Source organism: Malania oleifera, chromosome 4 (assembly GCF_029873635.1).
Source record: "Malania oleifera isolate guangnan ecotype guangnan chromosome 4, ASM2987363v1, whole genome shotgun sequence".
NCBI classification, from domain to species: Eukaryota; Viridiplantae; Streptophyta; class Magnoliopsida; order Santalales; family Ximeniaceae; genus Malania; species Malania oleifera.
The window spans coordinates 68,766,271-68,781,953 of record NC_080420.1 but is presented as its reverse complement, the minus strand read 5'-3'; the positions used below and the strand labels follow the sequence as shown (position 1 = coordinate 68,781,953).

General features: G+C 37.5%; 1 protein-coding gene across 1 annotated transcript in view; it reads right to left on the bottom strand.

Annotated features, from left to right (window-relative positions):
* LOC131153829 (nucleosome assembly protein 1;2-like) overlaps positions 1-15,142 on the bottom strand; it is a 29,398-nt gene extending 14,256 nt beyond the window's left edge. Inside the window, exons 1-2 of the mRNA XM_058106281.1 lie at positions 14,975-15,142; positions 13,583-13,801 (exon numbers count right to left, since the gene is read on the bottom strand). Coding sequence (XP_057962264.1) covers positions 13,583-13,801; positions 14,975-15,142 — 387 coding nt within the window. The remainder of the gene's footprint in view (positions 1-13,582; positions 13,802-14,974) is intronic.
* Between the last annotated feature and the right edge of the window lie 541 nt (positions 15,143-15,683).

Below are 15,683 nucleotides of genomic sequence, written 5' to 3'. Positions count from 1 at the left end.
TACATGTAATATTCTTGTAGTAAGTGGTATTTTAGTTTTGGGGGAAATTTTCTTTATATATATATGTAATCTCCCAGAACTTGGGTTGTAACCACGGTATTCCTCCGCCATAAGTGAGGGTAAGTAATAAAATAAGTAGACCATTTTGCTTAATAAGGGATGATGAATTATATGTATAGTGCATTTCGAGGACGAAATTTTATTAGGAGGGGAGAATGTGACAACCCAAATAAAAATGGAATTTAAATAATAAAGAGGAAGGGAAATGGAAAACAGTAACAGAAGAAGAAGATAGCATTCGTCGATGACATTGCACTTTGAAAGGAATAACCGAGGGAATCATCAGGGCTTCGTCGACGAATACAGGGAATTCGTCAACGAGGTTATAAGAGAATTCGTCGACGAAGACAGGATTCGTCGACGAGGAGACACAGAGAGAGGTTTTTAAGTAGACTGAATTTCATCGACGAGGTATGGATTTCGTCGACAAAATTATTAAAGGACTCGTCGACAAATGACGTGGCTCGTCGACGAATCCAGTCCTATAAATATCTAAAATCTAGATTTTTACTTCCTAATTAAGAAATATCTCTCTCCTCTCTTTCTCTCTCTCTCTCTCTCTTTCTCTCTCTCTCTTTCGGTTCTCTTTCTCTCTTTCGTCGATTTCAGGCCCAATTTATGCCAGATCGATAATCCGAAGCCACCAAGACAGGAAGTTCTCTTCAGATCTTCTAGAGCGGATCGTTGGTAAAAGCAAGTTGAAAATCATCCCTGAGTTGAGGTAAGGCTTTTTAAGCCAAATTTGGTCTTACGGTAGTTATAGGAAATGATATACGTGTGAAAATACTAAAGTTTAATACTAGGAGTTTTCATTTTCAGGGTATTGATTAGGAAATCTTACGGGTGTGAGACCAAAGTTTATTAGGGCTTTTCTCAGTAGCCAGGTAAGGGAATAAACTAAAGCAGTTATTTTTCACGCAAATTACTATTATTTATGAGCAAATTGATTTCCTGAAAATATTATGGAATTAATGCACATTTGGAAAAAATACTGCTATTATGTTGAAACATGTATATATGTATGAGATGCCAGAAACTATGATTTTAGAATATAATGTATGGTTTTATACAACAAATGTGTGGCATGAATATTATTTCATGCGGAAAAATATCATGATATGATACTGATATGAATGAAGTATGTTTTGAGAAATTATGAAAGAATACAATACATTATGATGTTGAAAATACATGATAGATGGATTATTTTCAGAATGATATATATTTATGTATGATTTCGGCACAAGGTTGTATTTATGTATGATTTTGGCGCGAGGCCGTATTTATGTATGACTTTGGCACGAGGTCATATTTATGAAAGATGCTATATTATCATGTATTATATGTTATCAGAACCCGGATGTTAGTTCAGTTCAGTTTCAAGACCTCGGTACCGTAGCTGTATATAGATCAGATATCTACGTTCAGATTAGTGCTAATCACCCCACGAGGGGGTGGGAGATGGATAGTCGATGTGGATTTCAGTAGAATGTGGATGTCTACCTGGAAGTCCGGACCAGGGTGTGGCGGGCCCATCGTATTTACAGACATTTTTGACTCGGTAGTGGTCGGTCAGCCATTGTCGGGTCCTGCTTTCAGGCTACACAATCCGTTATGGGGGGTAATACATGACATCAACTAGCTATTCATCCTGGGTATATTTTCAGTACTATCAGTTATAACAGATGTTTTATGTACGATATGATTTATTAGCAAATATGAAAATATATGATTATTCAGTATGATATGATGAATGTTTACAGATATATGAAATGTACTGTATATGTATAATTACATTAAATGTTCATGTTGCCACACAACTGTAGTTAGTTTACTTTCCCTTACTGAGAAGTGTCTCACCCCCAAACTTAATATATTTTTCAAGAGACCCTGAGAGACCGGTGGGTCGTGGCCGCCGCTGAGTGAGTTGAGTTACCCTACTAGGAGGGTAAAATTTTGATCTAGGATTAGGAGATTTTTGCTGTATGATCCTAGAGTTATTTTGATGTTTTGAAAGTTGTGTATAAATACAGTATTTTGATGATGTAGTAAACTCTGGTATTATGTTTTATGGTTGGATGATTAAGATTTTATACTTACTGCTACTTAGGTTTCCGCTGTGATTAACAGGTGTCCCCGTTACCCATGGGTTCGGGTTGACCATTTTATTTATTATATTTCATTTTATATTAAGGAATTCGAGGACGTTACACTGGATCAAATAAAACCCTTATCCAGCAAGTCTTGTAATAGATTCTTTAGCTCTCCCAACTCTGCCGGAGCTATTCTGTAAGGACCTTTAGAAATCGGTGATGTCCCTGGGAATAAATCGATAGCAAAATCTACCTCACGGTCGGGAGGCAATCCAAGAAAGTCTTTAGGAAAAACATCTAGAAACTCTTTAATCACTAGTGTACTAACAATCTTCAATTCATTTTCTGTCACCTCCTTTACATAAGCCATAAACCCCTTACAACCATTTAGACTCAGTTGCCTCGCCTGTATGGCTGACACTAACTGAGGCGAAGAATGTACCTTTGACCCCATAAATCTAAATTCTTGCATTCTCGGTGGTTTGAAAATCACCTCTTTCAAATGATAGCCAATGTTAGCATAATTAGTAGCCAGCCAATCCATACCTATTATTACATCAAATCCATATATGTCAAGCACAATCAGGTCAGCTGGTAATACTCTCCCTTGAATTTCTACTGGATAACCCTTGAGCACCCTATGACACTTCACCACTAACCCTATTGATGTAGCTATTGGTTATTCAACTTCCAATAATTGGGTCTTATCTCCAAACAATTTAATTATGCTAACATTGGCTATCATTTGAAAGAGGTGATTTTCAAACCACCAAGAATGTCTTATCTCCAAACAATTTAACATGCGCCGCAGACACAAAGGAATGGCTGGCACCTGAATCAAATAAAACAATACATTGATATGATAAAATAGTAAGGGTACCTATCACAATGTCACCTATGGTTTCAGCGTCTCTCAGCATCAAGGCATATACCCTCGTTGAAGCTCATTCATTTGCTGACCTCCACGTGGCACCTGATAACCTCCCTGCTAAGGTCTAGGAGTAGGAGTGGCACCAGGTGGTGTAGGGAAATCTCACACCAAATTTCTCGATCTACCGCAATGATAGAAGACACCTCTCCCCACTTGACACTCTCCCGAGTGTCTCTTTCCACATGTCTAAAAATAAGGTAGGTTTGCACTCCCTAAACCTCCTGACCCATAGTCTCTTGCCTCTGTCCTCTGCCATATTTACCTCTCCTCCACTGGCCTCAGCTAGATCCTTGCTACAAACCTGAAGGTGTGGGTCTTTTCTTCTATCCCTACTCCTCTACATCCACTCGCTCACTAGCCTCATCCATAGCTGCTCTATCAACTAACTCAGCAAAGTCCTGCACTTTCAGAATTGCTACCTACTTGTAAATTTCTCACCTCAAACCTCTTTCAAACTTTCACGTCTTCTTTACTTCATTGGGAACAATATACAGGGCAAAGTGAGACAACTTTATGAACCTCGCCGCGTACTGTTGAACCAACTGCTGTCTCTATCTCAGATTTAGAAATTCCCCCACTTTGGCCTCTCTGATAGTGGTTGGAAAATATCTATCAAAGAATAATTCTTTAAACCGGCACCAAGTCATAGCTATAGGTACCGTCCTCTATTCCTCAAATAGTTTTACAGCAGTCCACCATCTTTTGGCCTCTCCTGTCAGCTTATAAGTGGCAAATAAGACCCTCTGCTCCTTTGTCCACCGCCGCACTATCAAAACTATCTCTATCTCCTACATCTAGTTTTCAGAAACTATAGGATTTGCTCCTCCTGAAAATGCCGGAGGATTCATCTTGGTGAATTTCTCTATAGTACACCCATGGTCTGCAGACGGACCTCCCTACTCCCTGGTACTCCATGCAATTTCAGCCATAACCTGTTGAACTACACTACATAATATTGCATCTGAATTAGCACCGCCTGCACCCGAGGGCCCTGCACCCTCACTACCACTTGCATGTGCACTACCACCTCCAGGGTCCATCTTGAAAAGACAATAAACATGACTTAGGGACCCTATCCGTATAACTTACGTTTCTAACTAAAACTCTTATTATCCATCTTATATTGACATCCTTATCTTATTTCAAGATTCAATCCTACACTTTAGAAACAAAACTCGACAATAGTTTACTACGACTTTCCTGAAATCGTCACCCTATGAAAAACACAGAAATCACCATGGAAGTTTTTTCTCTAACCTACAGAACAAAACCTCAAATCCTCTTCCTATATTCTCATATTTTTTTCACCGCATTATAAAGTCTACAGAACCAAGCAACCTAAACTCTCATACCAAGCTGTAACGACTTGCCTATTTTACCATAAATTTTTTTCCCATAATAATAATAACTCTATCATCCTACTCGACTATTAAGATCATGATCAACCTGGACCCATGGGTATTAGGGATATACCTATTATACAGTTCTGAATCTGAACAACAAAACACATAAAATTATATATATATACATAAAACACCTGAAACTATACTAGAGTACTATTAAACTAATATCAGTGTGTGGCAACATGGGTATTCTTCTGTGATAAATATAAACAGTACATAAATCATAACTAGTAAAACTGTCTATAATTTTCTAAATAAAACGTAACCTGTCTTAACATAACATATCATTCTATATTTTCGTAACATGTAAATCATCTTATATATACTGTACAATACATGAATTAATACCCAAGATTGATAGCTAACTGATGTCTTGTATTACCCTCACATGACTAGGTTGTGCAACCCAAAGGCGGGACCTAGCAATACCTGGCCGACCATGCTAGATCAAACATGAGTCTGTAAGTATGATAGGCCTACCCCACTTGGTCCGGACTACCAAGGGAGCGCTTGCACTACCATGAAGCCACACCAATTTCCATCTCCCACACTCTACATAAGATGTGTGGTAGCACTAACATGAACTTGTACTTGAACTTGAACTTGAACTTGTAGCTATGGTACTGTGCTCGTGAAATCTAAACTAAACCATCTGAGTTCTGATAACATATAGTAAGTTTCAAATACTGATACATGGCTGTTTCATATTCATAATAATACCAGACATGATAATATTTTTATGAAGTCTTGCATATCATACATAATAACGACATCTGAGCCAACATGAATCACGACATCTACGCCAGCATATCATAACATAAAAATCACGGCATCTATGCTGGCATATCATAACGTACTAAACATGAAATATTTGTACTGTTTATCATAATATTCATAAAATCATAGTTCTGTACCGTTTTCATGGTTTTCATGAAAAACTGAGAAAAACATGCTTATTATGGGAAAATCATAATATTCTGATATAACATAATTTCATGAAAATTATACTCATGCCACAAAAATATTAATAATACTTTTAAACATAAAACCTGATCTGAAATCATATTTCCTGATAATTAATATTAAATCCACTTTCATGTTTAGTAGTTGTATTCCCAAATACTATGCTAATACATACATAATTTATGAAAATAAATGTTGTAATATAGTAAATAATTTCATGAAAAATACTAGCTTAGTTTATCCTCTTACCCGGCTACTGAGAAGCCCACAATCTAACTAAATTTGCACCTATGGTATTCCTAGCTCAACACCCTGAAATTCACATTTTTCCCCAGCAAAACTTCAGTATTATTTCATCTACTACACCTCTTCAATCCAGAAATACCAAATACCTTATAAAACTTAAAATAATTAACTTACCCAAATTTTGAGATGGTGCCCAAGTTGGCCCAACCAACGATCAACTCTGGTAGATATGAAGAGAATCTTTCCAAGAGTAGCGTAGCGGCTTCAGATCGTCGAGCCAATGTGAAATGAGGTCGAATTTCTAGAGAGAAGGAGAGGGAAGTGAAGTTAGAGAGAGAGAGAGAGAGAGAGAGAGAGAAGAGAAATCTGCATGTTTTTCTCGCAGAAAGTGATTTTTGGCCTTTTATAGAAATGCTTGTCCACGTGGCCCCATCAATGAGCCACATCTCCTCATCGACGAGTCCAAGAAAAAGTTTCTTTGACGAACGTTTACCCCTCATCGACGAAATTCAGGCCCTTGGAAACAGTCTCTTGGTAATTTCTCATCGATGATACGCATATCCCCATCGACGAGACCAAGAAGCCTATTCGTCGACGAGCATCTAGCACTCATCAACGAGACCCTGTTGAAACCCCTTTTTGAAAAAAAATCCTTTTCTCTACTTTATTTTATTATTTAACTACTATAATTCTTTAGGTATATACATTTGAACTAATTCTTCAGTCTTATACAAAAATTTTTCACACGTCTGAAGGAAAACTTTAGTTATCTGAGGTTGTATCTTCATACTTCTGAGGGTACTCCTCAGTCTTCTGGGCAGACAAACTTCAGAATTTTCAATTTAGTTTTCAAAATCATTTGAGCTCTCTTGCTTTAATCTCTTATAAAACATTTTGTAGGGTTCAAAATAAGTTCTCTAAGTCCATGTTTAACCTTAGAAGGTTTTCATGAGATGCATGTGTAGGGTATATTTTGAGCTTCTAGCTATATCATATAAAATATGCACCTACATCAATTCTAAATACCCATTCCCATGACGATGTTGAACTTGACGCTTGCATCTTCATTCTTCCACTCTTTTAGTTCCATAGATTGTGCCATGTTATATATATATATGCTTTAATCCTCGTTGCTTCCATGACTTCGTCACCTTCCATGCATGCTAAGTAATGTTTCTGCTCACATTCTCAATGTACAGAACAAATACTAAGTGATTTGTCATTATCAAAACATGGATGGACTCATAGAGTAAAAAATCTCCTCCTTTTTTATGATGACAAATACACGAGCAAAAATAGAAAATAGGTTACGCCTAACAAGGCTCCCCCTCAAATAATGCATAATATAAAATTCAGCATAGTATAAAATAGGCAATAGTCTTGCATTTATAACTCATGTACTTATGTACTTTTCTCCCCTTGCATAAAAAAAACTTTTGCAAGCTATTTTTGCTAACTATTTTTGCTATAACCTTATATTCCTCTCCTCCTTTTGACATCAACAAAAAGGTATGTAACAAAAATGTTCTGACATAATTATATCTCATCTTTTTAAAAATATGCAACCTTTAGATTTCAAAATTGTACTATAAAATATGTCTTGCTATGTTAGTCAATTTACTTCTCCCCCTTGCTAATACAAAAACTGTGTTGCTGAAGTAAATTTCAATGTGAACATACACACTGTGTCAAACTACATAGACAAGGATAAGCAAAACAATCACTAAAGTTCAAAGGTTTATGTGAGGATTAACATGTGTCATTTAACATGCAATCATTATGCTATGAGTTTAATATCAAATGTGAACAAATGAGCCAAATTTGAAATTTCTAACCAATTGTGAATATTATTTAATGTTGCTCCCCCTGAATTATGTAATCTAATATAATTCTTGGCAACTATATTTATTTTAGCTTAGAAAAGCTCTCCCTCTTTTTATTTATTTAAGCTCATACACATTGTACGTAGACTATGCAATTTAAAAAAAAAAAAAATTTATCTCTCCCCCTTTTGATCTAAAAAAAATTTCTCTCTTTAGTTCACATAAAAAATTTACTCAAGTATATATCTCTCACCTTTTGGATCCTCAAAATAAATTGTGCTCTAGATTTTTGCTTTAAGTACATTCCAAAAGAATTATAACTAGAACGACTAACCATACAAATCCAAATTATATCAATGCTTTTTAAAATAAGATCATATGGTTAACTCAAGAAACTTGTGGTAAAGTAATATATTTTTCATTTAGAGTATTCAATAGGATCATCATAATTGAGTGCATGTCATAGAAAGTTCATTGCACATCTAAACAAAAGAAATATTGGTAAGCATAATAAGATAGGAAATAATTTCCAAATGCTCCCTTTATGAATTTGAATACTTGCGTAGATGAAATATGAAATGCTTATACTTATCAAGGATTAATTTCACTACAAGTTCAAAGTCATATAAGCAATCATTGTACAATATTTTAGACCAACTATAGTGATACTATGATGCACATGAGTTCTTTATTCTCTTTCTCTAGGAATGGAGCTCAGCTCCCCTAAATATTTTCAAGCATTCAATTTAATTCAGTATAGTTTAAAAAAATTCATGTGGTTAACAAGTTGCATCAAATATGCACAAAAGAATGTACACATACCATTCATGAGTTGATACTAGATATAAATACAAAATATGATACTAAATGTGATTATGCTTATTTTTTAGAGCCATAGTATTTTGAAGTCAATTTGCTCCCCTTCAGTTATACACTTATCATATTCTTATGCCTTTTTCTTTTAATCATTCTTCACCAGTTTAGCTGAGTGTTCTAAGATTTTCAACAATTTATTGTAACGACCTGTTGTTTATTTTCCAGTTTTGAATTTTTTTTTTTTTATACTGTCAAATTTTTAATGCTTCGATACCTACTAGATTAAACCAAACCATCAACCTAAGTAGTGAGAAGCGAAATTCATATAAACACAATCAAGAAAATATACAATACCAGAGTGCTAAAATGTTCCCCAAAATATACATATATGACTGTTCCCTAAAATACCCTCAACTGGGCAAGGGCTATACATAAATACTCCCAAAATTACTCACTTTACTGACAGGGTAGTACTGAAGCCCCTCTATCTGCGAGCCTGATCTACTCGCCTACCTGGATCACCTGAAAAATGTTAAAGTAATGGGATGAGACGACGCTCAGTAAGACGAAATATGCTATTGCTAATGTGTGGCAAATGAGTTACAATACTATGAAGATCTGTCTCTATATAATCATGTATAACTGAATTTGTAAATATAGTACAAATAATATAACCACCACCTTTTCCATGTTGCTTAACATATCTGTATTTTAGGTTTCTATACATAATACTTTTAATATATATATATATATATTATATATATATATATATATACATATACATATATTCCATGTTTCTATGAAACTATACATACATAATAATAACTGAAAACTTCCTTCGATGGATAACTGTATGTTATGATTTAACCCCTTATGACAGGGTTGTGCGGCTCGTAGGCGAGATCTAACCTGGCTGGCTTACCAGGATAAACCACTATACTCCATTAGTTTGATTAGCCCTCCTCAACCCATATCTAATTGGGAGCCTGTCCACATGTGGGCATTTGATCGACCTACTTACCACGTATTATCTAAATAGTTGGTTGCACTCTACTCTGTATATAGCAACAGTACCGTGCTCTATAAACTGTATCTGTAATGGTCCATCAGGGTTTGATACTATATAATACATCTCTATATACAACTATCTGTTTTACTATGATTCTATAATAACTGTATCAACCATGACACTGTGATAAACTGTATCTGTATTAATTGTATTTCTGAAATGAACTGTAAAATTGTATGTCATGGTACTGTAAACTATATAATCATGGTATTCTATAATTACTATAAAGCATATCCACTATCTGTATATTCTGTAAAACATAACTCTGAAAAATATTGTAAAGCATGTTTCGGTACTATATCTATATTCTCAAGCCACACAGTAATTTAAAACATATTATTCATAATTAATAAACTGTAAAAGTTCTGCTAAGAATAATAACCTGGTAAAAATATACATTTCATACTAAAAATCATTCTAGAACTGCCTAGCATAACATATTTCCCTTACCTGATTCCTGCTAAAATCCCCCTACTATGACGAGTCCTACACCCGTAGGGTTCTCCACTAAACACCCTAAAAACCATATATCCCAGAACAAAATATTACTATTTCTACGTCTACAGCATTTCCTACAACTGCTGGAAAGTTAAATTTCAACAAAAAGGTCTTACCTTGAATCTGGGATGAAATCCAACTTCATCCCACTGACAATCCGCTCTGGCAGACTTGAAGAGAACTTCCCCAGGATTCGGCGACTAATGGAGCCAGAATCAATGAGAAAAGAGGGAGGAACCGTAGGGAGGAGAGAGAGAGGGTTTCAGTGAATTTTCTAGGCAAGAAAATGAGTTTAGCACTATTTATACTGCGGCCTTGGTCGATGAGCCATATCATCTCGTCGATGATGTCATAAAGGGGGTCATCGACGAACACCATCTCCTCATCGACGAATTTTAAAGTTTTGAAAACAGTCTCTCGGTATCTTCTCGTTGACGAAACTTGTCTTCGTCAACGAGGCTCTCTTGTACCCTCATCGACGAATCCCATGTGTTCGTCAACGAGGATCTAATAAATTTTCTCAGGTCATTGAATCCCAAAGTTCAACGTCATCGACGAACGCTAAGTCGACTGCCTCCTTCTGTTACTATTTTCATTTTCCTCCCTTTTTATTATTTAAATATCATTATTCTTCGCGTCGTTACATTCTCCCCTCCTTATAAAATTTCGTCCTCGAAATTTACTATTCATATAACTCATCATCTCTTAAGGGCAAAATGGTCTACTTATTTTATTACCTACCCTCTTTTATGGCGGAGGAATACCGTGGTTACATGGGTAGTTCTGTGAGATTACAAATATAAAATAAAATTCCCCCAAAACCAAAATACTACCTATCCTATACACTACATTACAATTCCACTATTTAAAGAAAACAAAATTACTATTACCTTATTTATACATCACTATTGTATTCACTAAACAAGTGGGGATATTTCCGTCTGATCTCATCTTCAAGCTCCCACGAGACTTCTTCTATCGCGTGATTCCTCTATAGGAATTTTACTAGTGGTATCTTTTTATTACGCAATTGCTATTCTTTTTTGTCTAAGATCTATATTAAAGCTTCCTCATATGCTAGATCACCACTAAATTCCAATTCTGCATAGTTGATGATATGGGAATGATCTGTGATGTATTTCCTTAACATAGAAACATGAAACACATTGTGAATCTTGAATAGAGATGGCGGTAAAGCCAGCCGATAGGCAACTGACCCAATCTTCTTGAGTATCTCAAATGGGCCAATGAACCTAGGGCTCAACTTACCCTTCCTCCCAAACCTCATGATTCCCTTCAGCGGTGCTATTTTCATAAATACATGATCACCCACTTCAAATTCCAGTTCCCGGCGGCGAGTATCTACGTAGCTTTTCTGTTGACTTTGTGTTGTACTGATTCAATCTCGAATGAGTCGAACTTTATCGTACGCCTGTTGAACTATCTTTGGCCCCAAAACTCACCTCTCATCCAGCTCACTCCATTATAGAGGGGAACGACACTTCCTACCATATAGTGCTTCATAAGGAGCCGTGCCTATTCTAGCCTGATAACTGTTGTTGTAAGCAAATTCCACCAATGGCATATACTGAGTCCATCTACCCCCAAAATCTAATACACACACTCGCAACATATCCTTAAGTACCTAATTTTTCTTTCTATCTAACTATACGTATGAGGATGGAAAGTGGTGCTGAATGCTAGCTGAGTCCCCAATGCCTCCTGAAAACTCCTCCAAAATCATGATGTAAAACGTGGATCATGGTCCGAGACTATGGATACTAACACTCCATGGGGTCGAACAATCTCCTGTATGTAAATCTCTACTAACTAGTTAACCGTAATAGGCAAAAAGTGTACTGTCTTCGTCAACTTATCAACAATTACCTAGATGACATTCTGACCATGTGGTGCCGGCGGTAAACCAGTAATAAAATTCATGGATACATGGTCCCATTTCCATTCGGGAATGAAAACTGGCTGCAACTGACCAGTTGGTCTATGGTGCTCAGCCTTAACCTGCTGGAATAACAAACACTACTACACAAATTTTACTATTTCCCTTTTCATACCACTCCACTAGAAATACTCCTGCAAATCCCTATACATTTTCGTACTGCTAGGATGAACAGTGTATAGAGATCTGTATGCCTCCTCTAAAATCATCCTCTTGATACTCTCATCTGCAGGCACACACAATATGGTGCGAAATCTCAAAGCCCTATCTTTAGAAATACTGAATTCTTCTCCCTGACCGTCCTGTATTCTGGCTATCACTTTTGCCAATTCTGGATCATTCCCCTGAGTGATTTTAATCCTTTCATAAAGTGTAGTCCGTGTGACCAAACTAGAAATAAATTCCTAAGGATCATCTACTACTAATTCCACGCCGAGCCTTTCCAAGTCCATTTGAATTGGGTGTTGAACTACTGCTGCTAACTGTGCTGTATCTTCTGATTTACGGCTCAAAGCATCAGTCACCACATTTGCTTTACCAGGGTGGTAATTGATGGTGTAGTTGCAACCCTTAATGAGTTCCAACCATCTCCTCTGACGCATATTCAACTCTTTCTATGTAAAGAAGTACTTTAGGCTCTTGTGATCATAAAATATTTCACATTTCTCACCATATAAATAATGTATCCAAATCTTCAGTGTATGTACAATCGCAGGAATTTCTAGATCATGAGTAGGGTAGTTCTTTTCATATTCTTTCAACTGCCTAGAAGCGTATGCTACCACCCTACCATGCTGCATTAGTACACAACCGAGTCCTCTCAAATACGTGTCACTGTAAATCACAAAACCATCACCTCCTAATGGAATCGTCAGTACTGGTGTAGTGACAAGCCACTGTTTTAATTCCTAGAAACTCTACTCGCATTCTTCATCCCACACAAACTTGGCATTTTTTCCTAGTCAAATGTGTGAGAGGCCCTAACAAAGCTGAAAACCCCTCAAAAAACCGATGGTAAACCTGCCAGTCCTAAGAAACTTTTGACTTCTTGCACGTTCTTCGGCCTGACCCAATTCACTACGACATCAATCTTGCTGGGATCCACTGAAATACCATCTCTTGAGATCACGTGGCCTAAAAATGCAACTTTCTCAAGCCAGAACTCACACCTTCTAAACTTGGTATAGAGTTTCTCTTCCGTGAGTGTATGCAGAACCTGTCTCAAATGCACCCCATGATCCTCAAAACTCCTTAAGTACACCAATATATCATCAATAAAAACTACTACAAACTGATCTAGATACTGGTGAAAAACTTTATTCATTAAGTCCATGAACACAGCTGGGGCATTCGTCAAACTAAAAGGCATAATAATAAATTGATAGTGCCCATACCTAGTCTTGAAGGCTATTTTTGCAATGTCCTCTGCCTTTACTCTCACATAATGATAACCTGATTTGAGGTCGATCTTGGAATACACCCGTGTACCCTAGAGCTGATCAAACATATCATCAATACGGTGTAGAGGATATTTATTCTTAATAGTAACCTTGTTTATTTCCCTGTAATCAATACACATCCTCAAAGACCTGTTTTTCTTCTTTACAGACAACACTGGAGCTCCCCATGGTGATAGATTGGGTCGTATAAATCCTTTATTCAAAAAATCTTGCAACTGATCTTTTAATTCTCCTAATTTAGCTGGAGCTATACGGTAGGGAACCTTAGAGATTGGCACTATATCTGGAGGCAAATCTATAGAAAAGTCCCCCTCGCGTTCTAGAGGCAAACCTGGTAGCTCCTCTAGAAATACATCTGGAAAATCTCGCACAACTGGTGTACTGCCAAACTTCGATTCATTTTCTAACACTTCCTTTATAAAAGTCACGAATCCCTGACTTCCGTCCCGGAGTAGTCTACTTGCCTGTACAGCTGATACCAACTGCGACAATGCACGTACAAGTGAACCAGTAAACTTAAATTCTTTCTCACCAAGGGGTCTAAAATTTACTTCCTTTTGAGAACAATCAATACTGGCGTGATTAACAACCAACCAATCCATACCCAGTATTACATCAAACCTGCACATTTCTAACATGATCAGGTCAACTGGTAGCACTCTCCCCTGAATTTCTATAGGATACCCTCTGAGCACCCTCTGACACCATATCACTAACCTTGATGGTGTAGCTACTAAAAATTCCATACCTAATAATTGGGTCTCACTTCCAGATAATTTAACGTAGGATGCAAAGACAAATGAATGAGTAGCACTTGAACCGAATAAAACAATAACGGAATGTGATAAAACAGTAAAATTACCTATCACCACATCCATAGCAGCCTCAGCATCACTCGACATCAACGTGTAAACCCTCACTGGGGCCACGTTCCTCTGCTGTCCTTCACGAGGCGCCTGATATCCTCCCCGATAGGGCCTGGGAGCTAGGACCTGGTCTGATGGACCTAGGTATACACGAGCCATGTGGCCGGGTCTCCCTGAGCGATAACACACATCTCTCCCTGCCCGACACTCCCTCAAATGACGTCTCCCGTATGTCTGAAATACCAGGAAAATCGGCGCACCCTGGTTCCCACGAGGTCTTGCCATCTGCCTCTGATCTCCCCTATTGTGACCTCCTTTCTATGGACCCCTACTAGAGCCAACCTGAAAGCCTTGAGGCGCAGGCCTCTTCCTCTGACTTTAAGCCACTATACCCCTATGTATACCACTCTCAATGATCACAACTCTATCTACAACCTCTGTAAATTCCTGAGCTTCGAAGCCAATCACCTGCTTAAACAAGTTCTGCCTTAGTCCCTCTTCAAACTTCCTTGCTATTTTCTCTTCATCTGATGCTAGATGTGGAGCAAAATACGACAACTCGATAAACCGAGCTGCGTACTGGGATATGGTCATCTGCCCCTGTACTAGATGCATAAAATCAGCTGCCTTCACACTCTGAATGATAGAACTAAAATACCACTCGAAGGACAGCTCCTTGAATCGGTCCCACGTCACTAGTATTGGAACCAGCCTCTGCTACTCTATCAATCGCGCTGATCTCCACCAGCGCTTCGCCTTCTCTATCAGTTTAAATGCTGCAAACACTACCTTCTGTTCATTTGAACAAGGAAGCACAACCAACGTCTCTTCGATGTCATGGACCCAATTCTCAGCTACAATCGAGTCATCTTCTCCAGCAAAGGATGGGGGCTTTATCCGCGTAAACTGCTCAATCAAACAGCCATGCTCCCTAGAGCTTCTGGCCATCTCAGCCATCACCTGCTGAGTGACGCTGCGCAGCACAACATTTGTATCTCCTCCACCTATACTGGAAGGTCTTGGCCTATCCTCCCCAACATTCGTACCACTGCTTCTCAGGTCCATCATGAAACAAGAAACACACTTAAGCACCTTATCTCCTACAAAGACCTATCCTATTCCAATTCAAAATTAACTGCCTTCCCTGACCTTAACTCAATATCCAGTCCTGTCACTTAGACACATGACCCGACAATAGTTTACTATGGTTTTCCTGAAATCGACACCCCAAGAAAAACACAGAAACCACCACGGTAATCCTATACCTAGACCACAGAACAAACCTCAAATCATTTCCTATACTTTGGTATTGCTTCTTCTGCACTCTAAAGTCTACAGAACCTAACAACCTAGGCTCTAATACCAAACTGTAATGACCTGCTATTTATTTCCTAGTTCTAATTTTTTTTTTATACTGTAAAATTTATAATGCTCTAGTAACTACTAGATTAACCCTGTTTAAAAATTATTTAATTGCGATAAAAATCAGGGCAACTCG